The 17,872-nt window shown below is 34.7% G+C and overlaps 5 protein-coding genes across 5 annotated transcripts; 4 read left to right on the top strand and 1 right to left on the bottom strand.

The window, feature by feature from the left end:
- The first annotated feature begins 405 nt into the window (after window positions 1-405).
- On the top strand, window positions 406-1,097 carry LOC9305020 (uncharacterized protein At4g38065). The gene has a single exon (XM_002868903.2). The coding sequence runs from the start codon at window positions 423-425 to the stop codon at window positions 1,059-1,061; it is 639 nt and encodes a 212-aa protein (XP_002868949.1). The 5' UTR covers window positions 406-422; the 3' UTR covers window positions 1,062-1,097.
- LOC9305019 (transcription factor bHLH131) lies at window positions 419-2,398 on the top strand. Its single transcript, XM_021019330.1, is given in 2 exon segments — window positions 419-1,626; window positions 1,629-2,398. Coding segments are annotated over 2 exon segments (1,062 nt in total). The 5' UTR covers window positions 419-1,326; the 3' UTR covers window positions 2,391-2,398.
- Window positions 2,399-2,469: 71 nt separating this feature from the next.
- On the top strand, window positions 2,470-3,437 carry LOC9302989 (proline-rich receptor-like protein kinase PERK2). Its single transcript, XM_002868901.2, has one exon. The coding sequence runs from the start codon at window positions 2,827-2,829 to the stop codon at window positions 3,217-3,219; it is 393 nt and encodes a 130-aa protein (XP_002868947.1). The 5' UTR covers window positions 2,470-2,826; the 3' UTR covers window positions 3,220-3,437.
- A 29-nt stretch (window positions 3,438-3,466) lies between these two features.
- On the bottom strand, window positions 3,467-4,611 carry LOC9302988 (IMPACT family member in pol 5'region). The gene is made up of 4 exons (XM_002866870.2): window positions 4,144-4,611; window positions 3,964-4,069; window positions 3,835-3,888; window positions 3,467-3,748 (listed from the first exon to the last, which is right to left on the bottom strand). The coding sequence occupies exons 1-4, from the start codon at window positions 4,542-4,544 to the stop codon at window positions 3,590-3,592; spliced, it is 720 nt and encodes a 239-aa protein (XP_002866916.1). The 5' UTR covers window positions 4,545-4,611; the 3' UTR covers window positions 3,467-3,589.
- Window positions 4,612-11,154: 6,543 nt separating this feature from the next.
- On the top strand, window positions 11,155-14,353 carry LOC9305017 (receptor-like serine/threonine-protein kinase SD1-8). The gene is made up of 7 exons (XM_021016633.1): window positions 11,155-12,530; window positions 12,630-12,755; window positions 12,832-12,998; window positions 13,050-13,260; window positions 13,360-13,585; window positions 13,673-13,823; window positions 13,907-14,353. The coding sequence occupies exons 1-7, from the start codon at window positions 11,273-11,275 to the stop codon at window positions 14,198-14,200; spliced, it is 2,433 nt and encodes an 810-aa protein (XP_020872292.1). The 5' UTR covers window positions 11,155-11,272; the 3' UTR covers window positions 14,201-14,353.
- Window positions 14,354-17,872: the final 3,519 nt, after the last annotated feature.

Genomic DNA, 17,872 nt, shown 5'->3' with positions numbered 1-17,872 from the left:
TTTCAGTTAGCTGTAAATGTTGACTACGAAATGTATAGAAAGATACGTTAAGAAATACAACAATTACAGTCAACGGCATTCCAGCGAATTAAACGGTAAATCAACATTATAAAATATAGTTACCGTCAAACTTTGTATTACATAGTAATATTCTTTAACCTTATATAAATGGTAATTAATATCTACAAAAATAGGTAAATCATGCAACATATAGCTATATATATATTTTAAAAAGATCTAAGAATTATATTCAAGGCTACTCGCCTGAAATAAACGGTATAATTAAAAAAATTGCATAGAAACAAAAACATTCAGTGAATCTAATCCCAAACACCTGGATAATACATTAATCATAGTTGCAAGACTAGATTCTTTACATTAATCATATTAAATCAAAAACTTAATATAAAACCATAATATGTATGACACTGAAGTTGCATCATAAAACCATCATTTCTCATCTGAAAGACCAAAACACCTCCTCCCTCCGCTTTCACTGTTCGTTGTCATGTCGTCCGGAGAAGGTACTTCGCACAACCGCACATCCCTCGACAAGAGACCGATCGAAACGTGCCATAAAGATTATCAGCGTTCGGTATATCAGCGTTCGGTATATCATTCAAATGAATCAGTTGGTAAGAAGTAAACGGTATGATGATGATCAGTTTGAGCAAGTGGAAGCCATCTGCGACGTTCTCATCGCCGCAGAGAACCGGCTTCCAAACGGGTTAAAGGATTATTACGGCATGATTAGGGCGAACCGATTCGGACCGGTTTTATTGGAGGACTTCGAGAAATTGATGAAGCTTCTTGATAAGACGCATAACCATTTCCCATTTAGCCAAGAAGCTGCTGATAAAGCCTCGCTAGCTTGGTCTTTGCTGTCTAAGCCACCCATCAAGGCCCATTACGATCTCGCTATCTTCGCATTTTGCGGAGAGTGTAGCAAAGGAAAACGAAAGATGGGTTTTCATGAATCCTTTATCCCCAAGAAACAAATTGAGGTGGTGGTTATTTCTGATGACGATGACGACGACTACGACGATCGAGTACGGCCATAAGATTATTTCAATGGCTCGAACTGCGAGACTATGCGTAGTTAATGGAAAGAGAGTGAAAAGGATACCATTGAAGAAGAAGAAAACTTAAGGACAACGTTTAAGTCCTGTCCAGCCTTAATCCTAAATTTTCTTTTCAATAAATAAACTCTTGAGGTTGTAATTTCACTTTTCTTGATATCGTTTGTTTTAGTTTTCAGATTTTCATGTCTGAAAATCTAAATCATTATTATTGTTATGATTATAATCTCATCTTGGTTTATTAGTTATGACAATATATTCTCGTGCTTATATCTCATTAATCACCCATTTATTATTACGTACCTTTTGGAATCTTCTACATATCTTTCTTCTTATTACAATGTTTTTTTGTCTTTATATATATATAAGCACACAACAAATTAACATTCCCTCCATTGGTCTGCTGTCTCCTTCTTTCTGTGTAGCCATGGTTTCACTTCACCATGTAAGTCTCTCTGTTACTTCTTTTCTCATCAATCAGAATTCATCTTCTCTGTTTTCTTCCTCCTCTGAATCAATCCTTTGTTTGTTTCCTGTGTTGTGTGTTTAATGCAGTTAGAGCAAGGGATGCGTCCGATTTCACGATGCTACAATCCAACCGTGTATTCGACAACAATAGGAGGAAACTTCCTCGCAGGTGCAGCCACAAGCAGCAAGCTATTCTCCAGAGGTTTCTCAGTCACAAAGCCAAAATCGAAAAGCGAATCTAAAGAAGTCGCTGCAAAGAAACATAGTGACGCAGAGAGAAGGAGACGGCTTCGGATTAATTCCCAGTTTGCAACTCTCCGCACCATTCTTCCAAACTTGGTCAAAGTAAGTATAGCTCTGCATTCAATTACACAAAAGGCATATACAATGTTTCGCCAGAGAATTAACACTTTTTTTTATTATGTTAATGAAATTAAACAGCAGGATAAAGCATCTGTGCTTGGAGAGACTGTCAGGTACTTCAACGAATTGAAAAAGATGGTTCAGGACATACCAACCACACCATCTTTAGAAGACAGCATGAGATTGGGCCACTGTAATAACAACAGAGACTTGGCAAGAGTTGTGTTCAGTTGTAGCGACAGAGATGGGCTAATGTCGGAGGTTGCAGAGTCGATGAAAGCAGTGAAAGCAAAGGCCGTGAGAGCTGAGATCATGACAGTAGGTGGAAGAACCAAGTGTGCCTTGTTTGTTCATGGTGTAAATGGGAATGAAGGATTGGTCAAGCTCAAGAAATCGTTGAAACCTGTAGTGAATGGTAAATCATCATCAGAGGCGAAAAACAACAACATTGGAGGATCGTTGTTGACTCAGCAGCAATGAGTGTTTTGTTTATATACTTGTACATCTCTGTTTCTCCTAGTCCATTAGAGAAGGTAGATGTAAAGGTATACGAGCCCATGTGTTATTGAAATTGGGTGGATACTTACAAGAGTCTATATGAATAAAAATGATGCAATTCTTTCTTCGGAGATGGTGTGAATGTTATATCAAAATATGAATCATGTGAAAATATTTACCCATCTTTTTCTTACCCAATTGTGCCTTTTGAGATGAAATCCATGGTTGCTTCTAGTAGATAGCTTTCTTCTGGGAAACAAGGATTTGGTTTGATAAGTTGAACCAACGAATAACTCTTCAAACTTTCCCCACCAACTTTTCATCAAACTTCCTTATAAATAGAGGGTTCCAGCACAAGTCTCTTCCTCACTCAAACCAACAAGAACTAGTCAAAGCGCAATACAGCAGAAGTAGCACCATGGCTCCTCTCAAGAACTCCTTTGTAACATCTCTGGTCATTGCACTAACATTTACAAGCTTCTTCACCAGCCTATCCGCTCATCGTCACCTTCTCCAATCAACACCAGTGACTCAGCCTCCAGCTTTAACATTCCCACCTCTGCCCAAAACCACTATGCCACCACTTCCTTCTCTACCAACTCCAGCACAACAAACGTTGCCACAGCCACAACCAACTCTGCCACAGCCCACCGGGTTGCCAATGCCACCAATTCCGAGCACACAGATACCTTCATTGCCCAACCAGGTGCAGCCCACAATCCCTAACATTCCACAGGTCAACTTCCCTAGCAACTTCCCCTTTAACTTTCCTTTCAACATTCCTTTCCTTACTCCACCACCTTCAAAGTAAGAGAAGTGACAAGCTAGCTCTTTAGCTGTCACAGATTATTATCCTTCTCTCCTGAGACAGCTTTGTATCACACACTCTACTTTGTGTCAGTTTGTATACAAATATATGCATTCTTTTGCTGTTGTTTGGTGTCGTCGTCCTCTTTGTTGTTGCTTCCATGAGTCAGTTCCTTTTGTAATATACAGCTTTTTTTCTAATGAGTGATTTCCTTCTTTTTCTTTGGCTTGACCTCTGCAACTCAACAGACTGAACCAGTAGGCTAATATATCATCATCAAACGTAAAATACTTTGAACAAGGCACTCTCATTCTATTACTTAACAAAAAAAAATAAGCTTTATTCTGTAACGATTACATGACAATGCTTAACCCTAAGTTTTGTAAAAGACAAGGTCTCGTCTACAGTTTGATTTGATAGCATCCTCTAATTTATCAACCAGGTCAAATTCAACCTTGAAAGAAACCATTGCAGTACCATCTTTACCAGTATCATAGTCTTCCTTGATGTCTTCAGCGTGACACGATTGCAGCTATGACACATATATAAAAGATCCATGAGCATAGATTGACAACGCACTCAGGAAATCTCAAAAAGTTCACAGCCAGAATCTCTCACCTGATTGTAAAGAACACCTAAAAGATCAAATGTCACCTCGACTCCCATTTGAACCTGGAGATGTTAATCATCAAGTTGATCAAGAAGACCAACAACAACAACAAAAGAGATAATAAAAAAGACTTTTACTTTGGACTTGACAAGACAAGTAGGAGCAGTTTTCAAGCAATCAGATGTAACACCACCATATGCTCTAACAAGACCTCCAGTTCCAAGTTTGATTCCCCCAAAATACCTATAATATGAGGAGGAACAAGAGATTGTATTCTCAAAACTTGTACAGATTCAAGATTCAACAAAGAAACTAACCTAATGACAACAACCATAACTCTGTCTAATCCAGAAGACAGAATTGCAGACTGAATCGGCTTCCCTGCTGTGCCTGATGGCTCACCATCATCGCTACATCGATGGTGTTGATCACCGATCTTATAAGCCCAGCAATTGTGAGAAGCGCGAGAATCACGGACCTGAGAGAAGAACATTTGAGCGGATTGCTCCGTGGAGATTGGGCCAGCGATTGCTATGAACTTGCTCTTCTTTATCTCTTTCTCCACGGATACGATTTCTTTGATTGTCGTGAATGATGAATCTGAACCCGAATTCGAAGCCATTGAGCTCTTGCCGGATGCAGCCACTATCACCGGGATTCTGCGGCGGAGAACGACGGCGACGGTGGTTCCTGCTGCTACCGGTACTCCCACCCGCATCTGATTGTTGTCTTTTTGCTCCTGCAAATTCTCCTCGTTTGTAGATTCAAATGACAAAAACGTTGCCGTTTGGTTAAAACCAAAAAAAGTAATATAATATCACCAACATGTTGTTTAAGTAAACGAAAACAAACGGTTGACTAAATCTGTTAAAATCAATATAGTTTTACGTCTAAATATAATAGTTTGTGTAATTTATTTGTATTGGTTTAAAATTGAAGTTGACAATTATATGTTTTTCTTTTGTTAAAATGTAAAAACACACCGCACAATTTATTCGGATTCAAAAACACGGTCTTTCCTATGTCTTAAATTTTAATTACATCTTAATTAAAATATTAGTTGAGGGTTGATACATTTCTATTAACACCATACACAAGGATGTAATAATTGTTTATTACTAAGATTTTATTTGTGTGGGGAAAATATGTCGTCATCAGAATACAACTTTTACCCAACATTTTCAAAATGACAAGTAATCAAACCAGCGATACCTCCTTTCTGCCACTAAGGCTTAATGGCAGCAGGGTTCAACAATTGCTGCATTCACAATATCTTCCTTTCGGAGTAGCTCGACAGTATCCAAACTCAAAACCTCTGAAATAACCATTGTCAACTGGACCCATACATAATTTTCGGCATAATTTGTTTCCATTTTGTACATTACATGTCCCAGGCGGCGCCTTCATTCGTGTGGGATTACAAAGATGTGGCCTTTTGCCCTCTATCTTTGCTATTCCTGATATAGTAATCATCAAAGAAATATTGAAACTTTTTTTTTGCTAAAATGGATAGTTTAGTTTTAGTTAGGCCTTGATAAATAAGCGTGAATCAATGAGTTGGGATTCGATTGTTTAAGTCACTTGTGTTTGAAAATAAATCAAAACCTAGTTCTCATATTTGTAAAAATAAAATATTTTGTTATTAAATATCATGAATGCATATTACCTGTCGAAATTAACAGAAAGATCATCACGACCAAAGTGATGAAGAAGCTAACAAGTTTCACAATCTTAGCCATTATAATTTGTCTTTATTAGTATCTCTCTTTTTAAAAACTTTTGATAGGATATTTTATGTTTGTAGGATCATAATCGGACTGTTAATACATATAAAGAGTTTATCATTTCTATGTTTAGAAAGAAACTAAAAAGATAGTCCGTAAAAACATCTACGGAATAGTTCCAACGTCACAACAAAATAACTGATCGGAAGAGTGTTGACCTCGTATTTGGACCATTCTCTTTTGCTTTTTTTTAGTAAGAAATAATATTAATTAGCAAAAATATGATTTTCTCCAATATTTTAAAAGTTGTTTCTCAAAAAAAAAACCTCTTCATGACTAATACGTGGAGTTTAATAAGAATAATTAATAAGTAATCAATGCAATAAAAACACTAGGTTTCTCTCCAGTGCTGACACCTCAGCTTTTTGGATTGCTCTGGACATGACACATCATTCAAATCATCATCCAATGAAAACATTTGGATTAATACACATCAGATTTTTTGGCCAATAATCATCCCTTCTGCTTTTCTTAATATTGTCTCATTTGTTCTTGGGCTCTAACATAGGGGAAAAGGGGATTTTCATACCCGTACTATCTGCACCGTGGATTTTCATACCTGGACAATTTCGTAGGGTATTTTACAACCTAAACTTCAATAAAATTTGAATCTCATACCTATACTTGATACAACGTGCAAAAATCAGAGTCAATCTAACGGGTGTTAGTCAACTCCGTTACGGTGCTGAGTCATCGTACATGTGTACGCTGACGTGTATCAAAACGACGTCGTTTTCATACCCGTACTGTCTGTGCCGTGGATTTTCATACCTGAATAATTTTGTAGGGTATTTTACAACCTAAACTTCGATAAAATTTGAATCTCATACCCTATACTTGATACAACGTGTAAAAATCGGAGTCAATCTAATGGCTATTAGTCAACTCCGTTACGGTGCGTATCGAAACGACGTCGTTTTGATATGTGTTCTCAAAGTTTTAATTTTTTTTGCAAAACTGGGGACTCGAACCCGCGAGCTGTAGTCACATGGGAAGCACCGAATACCAACTGATCCCACAACGTTCATCGAGTATTCCTCAATCTTTTTAACTTATAAACCCAAAAAGTTGTGCGAAGCCGTAGTCACATTGTAAAACTTTGTTCATGCCTAATTTCTGAGAAGAAGAAGAAGAAATGAGAAAACGATTTCTCAATTCGAAACCCTAGTATTCATAATTTCCTCCCAATTTAAAACGATTGACTACGCACCGTAACGGAGTTGACTAATAGCCGTTAGATTGACTCCGATTTTTGCACGTTGTATCAAGTATAGGGTATGAGATTCAAATTTTGTTGAAGTTTAGGTTGTAAAATACCCTACAAAATTGTTCAGGTATGAAAATCCACGGCGCAAATAGTACGGGTATGAAAACGACGTCGTTTTGATACACGTCAGCGTACACGTGTACGATGACTCAGCACCGTAACGGAGTTGACTAACACCAGTTAGATTGACTCTGATTTTTGCACGTTGTATCAAGTATAGGTATGAGATTCAAATTTTATTGAAGTTTAGGTTGTAAAATACCCTACGAAATTGTCCAGGTATGAAAATCCACGGTGCAGATAGTACGGGTATGAAAATCCCCTTTTCCCTCTAACATAGGGGCTTAATGTTTTAGAATAGGATTGTTGGACTTCAATTTAGGGCTTGATTGGTTCTCCCGCCTAGCGGTTGTTAGCGGTTGGTTGCGATTGTTAGGGGTTGGTACCAATCATAGAAACTGTTCCATACCGCTTCGAACCGTTCGAAATCGCTGGATTTTAAAAGCTCATTTCCGCAAGCGTTTGCGGTTGCGGACGGTTGCAGTTGGTTTAAAAAAGGAAAGAAACTAAAAAAGAAAAATGAACAAATTTAAATATATATGATCAAGTCTTATATATATTCACGTTAATTCTAAAAAAAAAAATTTATCTAACTTTAATTTTCCAATATTAATAATTATTTTTGTTTTCAATATAAAATTTATTTGAATAATTATTTATGGTTTTTAATCATTAATCATGTTTAAAATTTATATATTTTTTCATAATTATAGTTTTTGGTGTTTTTATACTTTTTATAATCATATACTAAATTTATTTTGGTAAATTTTGGTTTAACCGCTATTGTACCCGCTGATCAACCAGTCGTAAATCTCCCGCAAACGTATTCGTTTTTAACCGCTAAACCAGTCGGTCATAATGCTAAATAATGCTTGAAACCGCAACCGCCCATTTCCGCAAACTCTCACAACTGTAACCGCAACCGCTACGTTTAAACTAGTCAAGCCCTTACTTGTAATGTTTACCCTTTGGATAAAATTGGATACAAATCGAATTAGTTAAGAACTATTGCAATAAAATATTATAAGATTTATTAAGCGTTATCATAGATCTTAATGAATAACTAAAAATCATTTGAGTAACGTTCTATACTCCTATAACAAACAAACAAATCTCTTAGCCTTTTACGCCTCTTCAACATATAAATCAAGTATGCATATGGAACATTAAAATCAAAGATGATCATTTCATATAACATATTTTCAAGTATCTAAGTCATGAGTTCTATACAGCTATGGCATGTCCATATACATATAAGTCCGATCGAATCAAATATCATAACTTTTGTCAAAAAATAAAAGCTCAACGATTTCATCGACGATATATTCAAATCGGAGAAAACAAAAACGGAAACTTGAGAAAAAAATAAGAGGAAAGAAAGATATTTACTTGTGGGCAATGAATTCAGATTCCAATTACATCAATCACTGAGAAAAAGTTGTAGGAGATTTAGAGTTCGATTGCGGAACACCGCCATATCTCCCCCGCACTCCGGCGATAGAAACTCTTTTAGACATACAGTGAAACAATCGTCTCTTATTGGCTGCCATTAGTGAAAGTCTTTCAGATATGAAAGCAAAGGTCTTCCTTTTTTTTCCTCTCCGTTTAACTGTTTATCTAATCTATCTCTCTCCTTTGTTCATCTGTTTTTTCCAGAAAAAAATGATCGTTTTCTGACTTTTTCAAGATACAAATTTTATTTGAATACTAAAATTGATTTACGGTTTGGTCTCAGTTTAACATTCAAATTTGATTTGGTTCTTTTTTTGCCTTCAAATTATTTAACATTAAATATTTAATTAAAATCATTTCTCCAATTTAAATTTCTTCAATATTAAAAAAATCATTTAAAAATATCTCGCGGCGGAGCGCGGGTTTCGACCTAGTTGCTTTTAAAAATATTAGTTTACGTCAAACTCCATTTAATTAGAGGATGTAAACTTGAGAGTATCTACACTCGATAAAAAAATGTTTGTAGACAGAATCCATATTTGTTCGAATTTCACATTCATGTGTTCTTAAATATTATAATGAGGCAACATAATTAACATATAGAATTTGATACTATACATATCTTAAATGGGAAGGGAAATTGAGATTTTAATGTGTGACCAAACACGAAAACATATCAAAACTATAGATGGTGAATCGGTGATGATCGGTGAATTTATATAATGGATAAGAGAGCTCTAAACCTTATAATATAACAAGTTTCACAGTCTTAGCCATTCTAATTTCTCTTTCTTAATATCTCTTTTTTAATTTTATTTTTTATGGATAGGATGTTTTATGTATGTATTCATGTGACTGTTGATACATATAAAAAGTTTATCATTTCTAAGAAACTAGAAAAATAGTCTTCAAAATCGTTCATAGAACAGTTCCAACAATAAGTACAGAAAAGTTTGTAGACATAATATATATTCATATTTGTTTCACAATCATCTGTTCTTAAATCTATATATAATAGCAATCTAAAAAATATCATTTGCACATCTGAACGGTTGCGTCTTTTTATCGTAACTTTTCGTTAATATTTTTATTAATTAAAACATATATTTTACGGTTATGTTTTTTTATAAATTGTATTCTGAATGTTTTCTACGGTTGCGTTTTTTATTGTAACTCTTCATAAACAGTTGAAACCGCTTATTCGAATCATTGCAATATTTAGTTTATTTTACGAACAATTGCAACCATTGGTTTATATATTTAGTTTATTTCACGAACAATTGCAATTTTTGGTTTATTTTATAAATAGTATAACATTTAATTATCTACCGGCGCGTCTCTCGGTGTAACTTTTCATAAATTATTATTTTAATTCTTAATTTTTAATTATTAAAATTTATTTAAATGAGATTGTAACTATTTAATTGAACTGTTTCAACATTTGGATTATTTGACGAATTGTTGCAACTTTTAGTTTTGTGTTACGAACCATTGTTATCTTTAGTATATTTGATGAACTATTGCAACATTTGGTATAATTGACGAACCGTTGCAGTTTTTGGAATATTTGATATCTATGGTTGCGTTTCTCGGATAAGTTCGTCATAGTTTTTAAAAAATATTTAAATACTAAAATATATTTAAATGAATTGTTGTTACCGTTTAATTTAACACAATAGCATTTGGTTTATTTGACGTTGAACGTTTTGGCTTATTTATCAAACCATTGTAATATTTGGTTTATTAGTTTATGCTTTTTGCACTTGGGAATAGTTTTTAGTTACAAATTATTATTTTTCTAATATTAATATACTTAATAAATGCTTGTGAGGGTTTTCTTCATCATAATTTTTAGTAAAATATATATTCATTTGTTATTAAAAAAATTCAAAATTATTACAATTCATTATGATTTTTTCGTTTGATATTTTTTTAAATGATTTTTGAAATATATTCCCCCGCGACATCGCGGGGGTCCTGAGTCCTAGTATTATATAATGAGGCAACAGAATTGACATGTATAATTTGATATATCTTATAAAAGGGAAAGGAATTTGAGATTTGATATGTGACCAAACACGAAAACATATCAAAATTGTAGATGGTGATGATTGGTGAATCATATATAATGGATAAGAGAGCTCTAAGCCATTTATGTTTTCTTCGTAATCTTCAGTTAAATTTTTTGAAAATGATATAAAACTTAACATTCATACCAAAAGAAATACAACTCTAAGCACCCAGCGTGTAAACCTTATAATATAACCGGACGCATCGCTTAATAATGGGTTTCGATCGAGATGGGTCAGTAAGAATCAATTGGATGGGCCCGGGTTTTGTGAGTTAGCCAAATGGAAGTGATTAACGTTTTGTATCACACTCACACATCACTAGATATGTTGGCGGAGACGAGTCACATTTTTAAACGTTTTAGCGTTTAACTCTATCGATTACAAGTTGGTCGTAAGTATCACGATCGGTTACTTTAATGAGGCTGAAACGTGGAGTTGGACGGCATGGAGCCTTTACATCCTTGTCGCTCTAGACAAACATATGTAATGTTCGTTGATATTATTAAATTCACATGCATCTTTGTTTTAAGAACTGAACATTACAAACATATGTAATGTTCGTTGTCGCTCTAGGCCTTGTAAGCCTGTCTGAGATGATATTAAATTCACATCTTTTATAAAATCAAATGTAATGGGCAAAAGCAAAATATGGAAGTGATGAAAAGTCAACAACATAGCCATTCTTTTTTTTGTCTGCTAATTAAAATATTTACAGAGAGTTTTTTCTTTCTTCATGAATGTAAAATTTATTAGCATCAACAAATATCGAAAATAAAACGGAAAGCAAAGAAACAAACAAAAATAATCTGCGATGATGACGATGACGAGGAGTGTGCCCCACGGCAACCATTTCTACACATCCTTCTTCTTCTTTGTTTTTCAACTCGTTGTGTTGATCCCTTCCATTGCAAGCTACGATTCTACATTTTCACCAACAAGACCTCTCAGGATCACAGAGAACGAGACCATTGTGTCCCCTGAAGGCATATTTGAGCTTGGTTTCTTCAAACCTGCAACGAGATTTCAAGAAAGAGATCGTTGGTATCTCGGAATTTGGTATAAGAGATTCACGACGAGAGTCGTATGGGTAGCCAACAGAGACGATCCTCTCTCCAGCTCCATCGGAACCCTTAAAGTCGATAATAGCAATATTATCCTCCTCGATCAGTCTGGCGGGGTTGCGTGGACGACGAGTCTGACAAAGAATATGATCAATAACCAACTTCTGGTGGCAAAGCTTCTGGATAACGGTAATTTCGTGCTGAGATTCTCCAACAGTTCTTCATATCTGTGGCAAAGCTTTGATTTCCCGACGGATACTTTACTCCCGGGAATGAAGTTAGGCTGGGATCGCAGAACGAACCATACGAAAAGCCTTATATCATGGAATAGCTCAGATGACCCCTCAAGTGGAAGATATGTATACAAGATTGATACTTTGAAACCTTCGCAGGGTCTTATTATATTTGGAGATGATCTGCCAGTAAGCCGCCCCGGCCCAAGCTACAGAAAACTATTCAATATAACAGAGACTGACAACGAAATCACCCACAGTTTGGGTATCAGTACAGAAAATGTCTCGCTATTAACTTTGTCGTTCTTAGGATCACTGGAGCTGATGGCGTGGACAGGAGAATGGAATGTGGTATGGCATTTCCCAAGAAACTTGTGTGATTCTTACGGTGCGTGTGGCCAAAACAGCTATTGCAACATTGTCAACGAAAAGACGAAATGTAACTGTATCCAAGGGTTCCAAGGTGATCAACAACATGCATGGGACTTGCTAGACTCGGAAAAAAGGTGTTTGAGGAAGACTCAGCTGAGTTGTGATAGCAAAGCGGAGTTTAAGCAGCTTAAGAAAATGGATTTCCCAGATACTAAGACGAGTATTGTGGACACTACAGTTGGGTCAGAGGAATGTAGGAAGAGTTGTCTCACGAATTGCAATTGCACAGCGTTTGCAAATACGGAGTGGGGTTGTGTGAGGTGGACCAGTGACTTAATTGATCTTCGGAGTTACAATACAGAGGGTGTAGATCTTTATATCAAGCTGGCCACTGCTGATCTTGGTTAGTTCGGATCCAAAATCTCTGTATATTTTTTTATGGGATACTATCCTAAAATTATTATCTTGAGTTATATTTTGATACGACTTGTAATTTGTGCAGGGGTGAATAAAAAAACGATCATTGGATCAATTGTTGGAGGCTGTTTGTTACTTGTTCTAAGTTTCATCATTCTCTGTCTCTGGATAAGGAGAAAAAAGCGAGCAAGAGCAATAGCTGCGGCTAATGGTAATTTTTATATGCTTATACATTCTTCTTATATATGTACATATTTTGGTTTTAATGTCTGAGTGAATGAAAACAGTGTCACAAGAGAGAAACCGAGATCTGACGATCAACACAACCGAGGATTGGGGATCTAAACACATGGATTTTGACGTTATTTCGACCGCTACCAACCATTTTTCGGAGCTTAACAAACTCGGAAAAGGTGGTTTCGGTATCGTTTACAAGATAAAGAGAAATGAATATGTAGATACAAATTATATATTTTACTCATAATTTGTATAATTTGTGAGACAGGGACGGTTATGTGATGGGCAAGAGATCGCCGTGAAACGATTGTCCAAGATGTCACCAATAGGAGTTGAGGGGTTTACAGTTGAGGCGAAACTGATCGCCCTAGTACAACATGTTAATGTCATCCGGCTAATCGGATTTTGCTCTAATGCAGACGAGAAGATATTGGTCTATGAGTTCCTAGAGAATTCCAGCCTTGACACGTATCTCTTCGGTTAGTGCCTTTCCCTAAGCTATATAGTCTAGTCGAGTTGATTGTTGTTGAAATATATATAAGTTGTTGACATGATTCTTTAGCAGATTCAACCCCGAGGCTCTGTTCTAAACTGGGACACGAGATTCGACATTGCAAAAGGTATTATTCGAGGCCTTGTATATCTTCATCAAGATTCTCGGTTTAGGATCATTCATTTAGATCTGAAGCCGAGCAACATTTTGCTCGGCAAAGACATGGTCCCAAAGATCTCGGACTTCGGGATGGCAAGGATCCTTGGAGGGGATGAGACTGAAGCTCATGTGACGACCGTGACTGGAACATTGTGAGAAATTATACCTAGCAACAGTATCCTCTTTCTATTCGAGAAACACAAATTAAAAGATTTTTATATTAATCTTTTGTCAAGCAGCGGTTACATAGCACCTGAATACAGGAGCGACGGGGTATTATCAGTAAAATCAGATGTTTTCAGCTTCGGAGTCATGCTTCTTGAGATAATCAGTGGCAAGAGGAATATAGATTTCCTTCATCTCAACGACGGAAGCACTCTTCTCAGCTACGTAAGTTTGTCAACTCATTTTTATATATTTCTTTCTTTCTTGAGATTGACAAAAACACTTACTACAAGCTTTTGATATGGCAGATGTGGAATCATTGGAGCCAAGGGAACGGCCTAGAGATCGTTGATCCTGCAATCAAAGACTCATCATCATCATCGCAGCAAATATTGCGATGCGTACAGATCGGCTTAATGTGTGTTCAAGAACTACCAGAGGACAGGCCAACGATGTCGTCGGTGGGTTTGATGCTCGGAAGGGAAACAGAGGCAATACCTCAGCCCAAATCGCCGGTGGAAACTGGGTCTTCTTCCGGAGGGCAACAAGAGAGCGAATCTGGAACAGTTCCAGAAATAACCTTGTTCATTGAGGGTCGCTAATGGTAATTTATCTGCCTTAAAAAGATGTATGATTCACTTCTTAATTACGTACTTTCTACTTTGTTCTTAGTCCGTTGAAGCTATATATCGATCACAACATTACTTAAATAATAAATTTCTATGGATAGTTGAATATCTCTCTTTGTAGTTGAACTATTCTCTGGTGCATGAGTGAATGATTTTCTTGTTAATAAAAAAATTCTAATGCTCTGTTTTTGATTTTTTTTATAATGCTCTGTTTTGGTTTTCTCGTGACCAACAAAAAAAAAAAAAAACATTCGAAATAGAAATGGGAAAAATGTCATTAAAATCCCCAACTTATTAAAAACGTTGATTTAAATCCTCAACTCATGACGAAACGAAATAAATATCAAACTTATGTTGACTTTCCAAATAAATATTAAACTTATGTTGACTTTCCAAATAAACACCAAACTTTCATTGACTTTCCAAATAAATATCAAACTTCCGTTGACCTGACCATATTAGGTACGACGTTAAGTGGGTTAATAAATACTCAACTCATGACAAAACAAAATAAATATCAAACTTATGTTGACTTTCCAAATAAATATCAAACTTATGTTGACTTTCCAAATAAATATCAAACTTTCGTTGACCTGGCCATATTAGGTACGACGTTAAGTGGGTTAATAGATCTCGTTAGCGGAGGTAATTTTCTGTTAACATATATGTTAATTGATAACGACATTGTTTCATATAACAACAAAACGACGTCGTTTTGTCGTAACGATTGAATTAAATCCCTAAAGACAATCTTAGATCCCCAAATCGAGCAAAATCCCTAACCCTAAATAGAGTATGATTTTAAACTCGGGATTTTATTGAACAGTTACGACAAAACAACGTCGTTTTATATTTAGAAGGAATACTTGTTAGTGTTTTGATCAACAAACGAACTCTGTTTTAACAGAGTATGAAGAACAAAACCAAAATGAAAAATAGAGTATGAAAAAACTTGATCTTTATTGATAAGATAAAATGTATTACACACAATGATGTTATTGAGTTTGACTCGATCTACTTATACAACACGAAACAACGTGTACGTACATGTGTTAATCGAAAAGACACAACTTTACGAACAGACACAATTATACGTACGTATATTCGTGACTCTTACGTAAATAACTAATTTATATGAATACGAATTTAGGTTATATGACTTAGATGAGATTTGATTATAGTTCAACAATACTGTCATTTTTAATTAGCGGGTCTGTTAACAGAGAATTAATCCCGTTAACATTGTCTGTTAACTCACTTAACGTCATGCCTAATATGGCCAAGTCAATGAAAGTTTTGTGTTTATTTGGAAAGTCAACATAAGTTTAATATTTATTTGGAAAGTCAACATAAGTTTGATATTTATTTCGTTTCGTCGTGAGTTGAGGATTTAAATCAATGTTTTGAATAGATTGGGGATTTTAGCGACATTTTTCCCGAATAGAAATATATTACTATTACTATTAGACGTGACCAACAAAAAAAATAAAAAATTGGTTTGTTATATAATTACAAAAAAGCCCATTCGAAATAGAAATATTGCAATATGCTAATAATGTTGCGACGAGCCTGTCGTCGTCTCTTGAAACCCAAATTTGTTGTTACTCTACGAACAATCTCATCTTCTTCTTCCTCAAGCTACGTCGATCGTCATATTAGTGTGATTCTCTGCGATCAGTCTTTGTGTAAACACAACGCTCATCATCGGAGAAAACTCGGGAAATGTATGTCTTCCAGAGTCTTTAATTTGGTTAGTCGGAAGAGATGTCTTTCTTTGGTCAATTCCGGTTACCAAAAGATAATTGGTTACCGGAAACCCATTTTATCAACCAATTTTGGTCAATTCCGGTTATCCCAAGATAATTGGTCACTATGTGAACAAATGTGTGTTGGTGGCCTTGGTTCTTTTGGGGACACTTGAATTGTGTCTCCTTACCTCTTTTTTTGTTGTTTTTAACTAATTTTATAAATAACAAGAGATTTCAATACGTGATTTGTATTTAAAATTAGTGATTTTTAAAATTTAATGGTTATATATTATATATATATAAATTTGCAAATTATATCATTTATAAGATATTAATATTTTATAGTTTACAATTTTTATTAAGTAACGATATACGACAAGACAATTTTTGTTTTATACAATTTTACTTTAATCAGGATCATTCGATATGTCTAATATTGGTGGTGTTTAAATAATAAAATGAATATTTAGCCCGTATTGAAGCAGCGAGTTAATGATGTTTTAAATCTTTTTGATTCAAATTTGTCCCGTCATATAATCTCGTCCTACAATATAATCCCGTCCTGCAATATAACCTCGTCCTACAATATAATCGTCCCATGTTATTTTAACTCTTTATATATGTTCAAATATTCTTAATATTAGAAACTTTTTATTGATTTTAAATATATGAATTATAATATTTAAAAATTCTTAAAAACTTGTCTCGCTAATAACTCCGTCTAGCAATATAACCCGTCTCGTGTTATTATAACTCTTTATACTGTATATGTTCAAATATTCATAATATTATAAACATTTTATTGATTTTAAAACTTTATAAAAGTTTAAAATTTAACATTTCCGGTAAAATTAAGCAATTAAACTAAAAAAACCGAATGAAACGGTACATAATATTAAATTTGGATGCTTTTTACACGGTATATAATTCTCTTGTTCATTCGGATTTGGATTCATTATGATCTTATTTATAATATGATTCTGAATCAATATCTAAACATTTTAGACGATATGGGATGTTGAACACACACCTTTTGCATAAAATGGGTAATATATATCTGTTTTAAAAATTTCGAATCCCAATATATGCAAAAAAAAAAATTAAGTTTTTTTAACTTTATGTATTATATGGTGATTCAAAACAGTTAAAAAAATGTTCAAACAAAGATGATAGGAGAACTGTATTTCTAAAACTTAATCAAATTTTTTAAATATGTATATTTTTAAATATGGAATATATGGTTCATAATTTCAGATATGTTTTGACCGGATCCAAAAAAGATATGAAATATCCGATGTAAAATTTATGAAAAAATTTTTTTATCGGGTCGAGTACCAAATTTGTCGGATAACAATTCAATCCACCCGCTAACAAATGTACTTTAAAAATACTAGTATAGATACTATCCAATTAACAAATCTGTATAATAATTATTCAAATATATTATGTTTGAATTTAAAATATACTAGGGGAGGTCCCCGCGCCCGGCGCGGGGTTGTATGTTGATTAAAACCAGAATTAGTCATTTAGGGTTATATGAATCTACACCAATATTTTTAGATTCATATACACAATATTTTTAGAAATAGAAGTTAAATGGCAGTAGTTAAATGGTTGAATCATCGGCAGTAGTAGCTGATATGAATCTACACCAATATTTTTAGAAATAGAAGTTAAATGGCAATCAACAATTTACTTGCTCATGTGCACTATGCATCTTAGTGTCAATATATGTTAGAGATTTTCTCTTATCAGTATGATTGAATGGAAGAAAGTGAACCTCTTGAACGCCAGCTCGTGCCTATAGAAAGCAGTATTGAGAGCATGTGCAGTGGGAGTTTCTCTCAAAGTCTCTCAAAATATATTATTATAATATACATAAATTAGTTTAATTGTA

This window comes from Arabidopsis lyrata (assembly GCF_000004255.2).
Source record: "Arabidopsis lyrata subsp. lyrata unplaced genomic scaffold ARALYscaffold_7, whole genome shotgun sequence".
NCBI classification, from domain to species: Eukaryota; Viridiplantae; Streptophyta; class Magnoliopsida; order Brassicales; family Brassicaceae; genus Arabidopsis; species Arabidopsis lyrata.
Note: the sequence above shows the minus strand (reverse complement) of the source record. Positions and strands in the feature narration are given on the sequence as shown.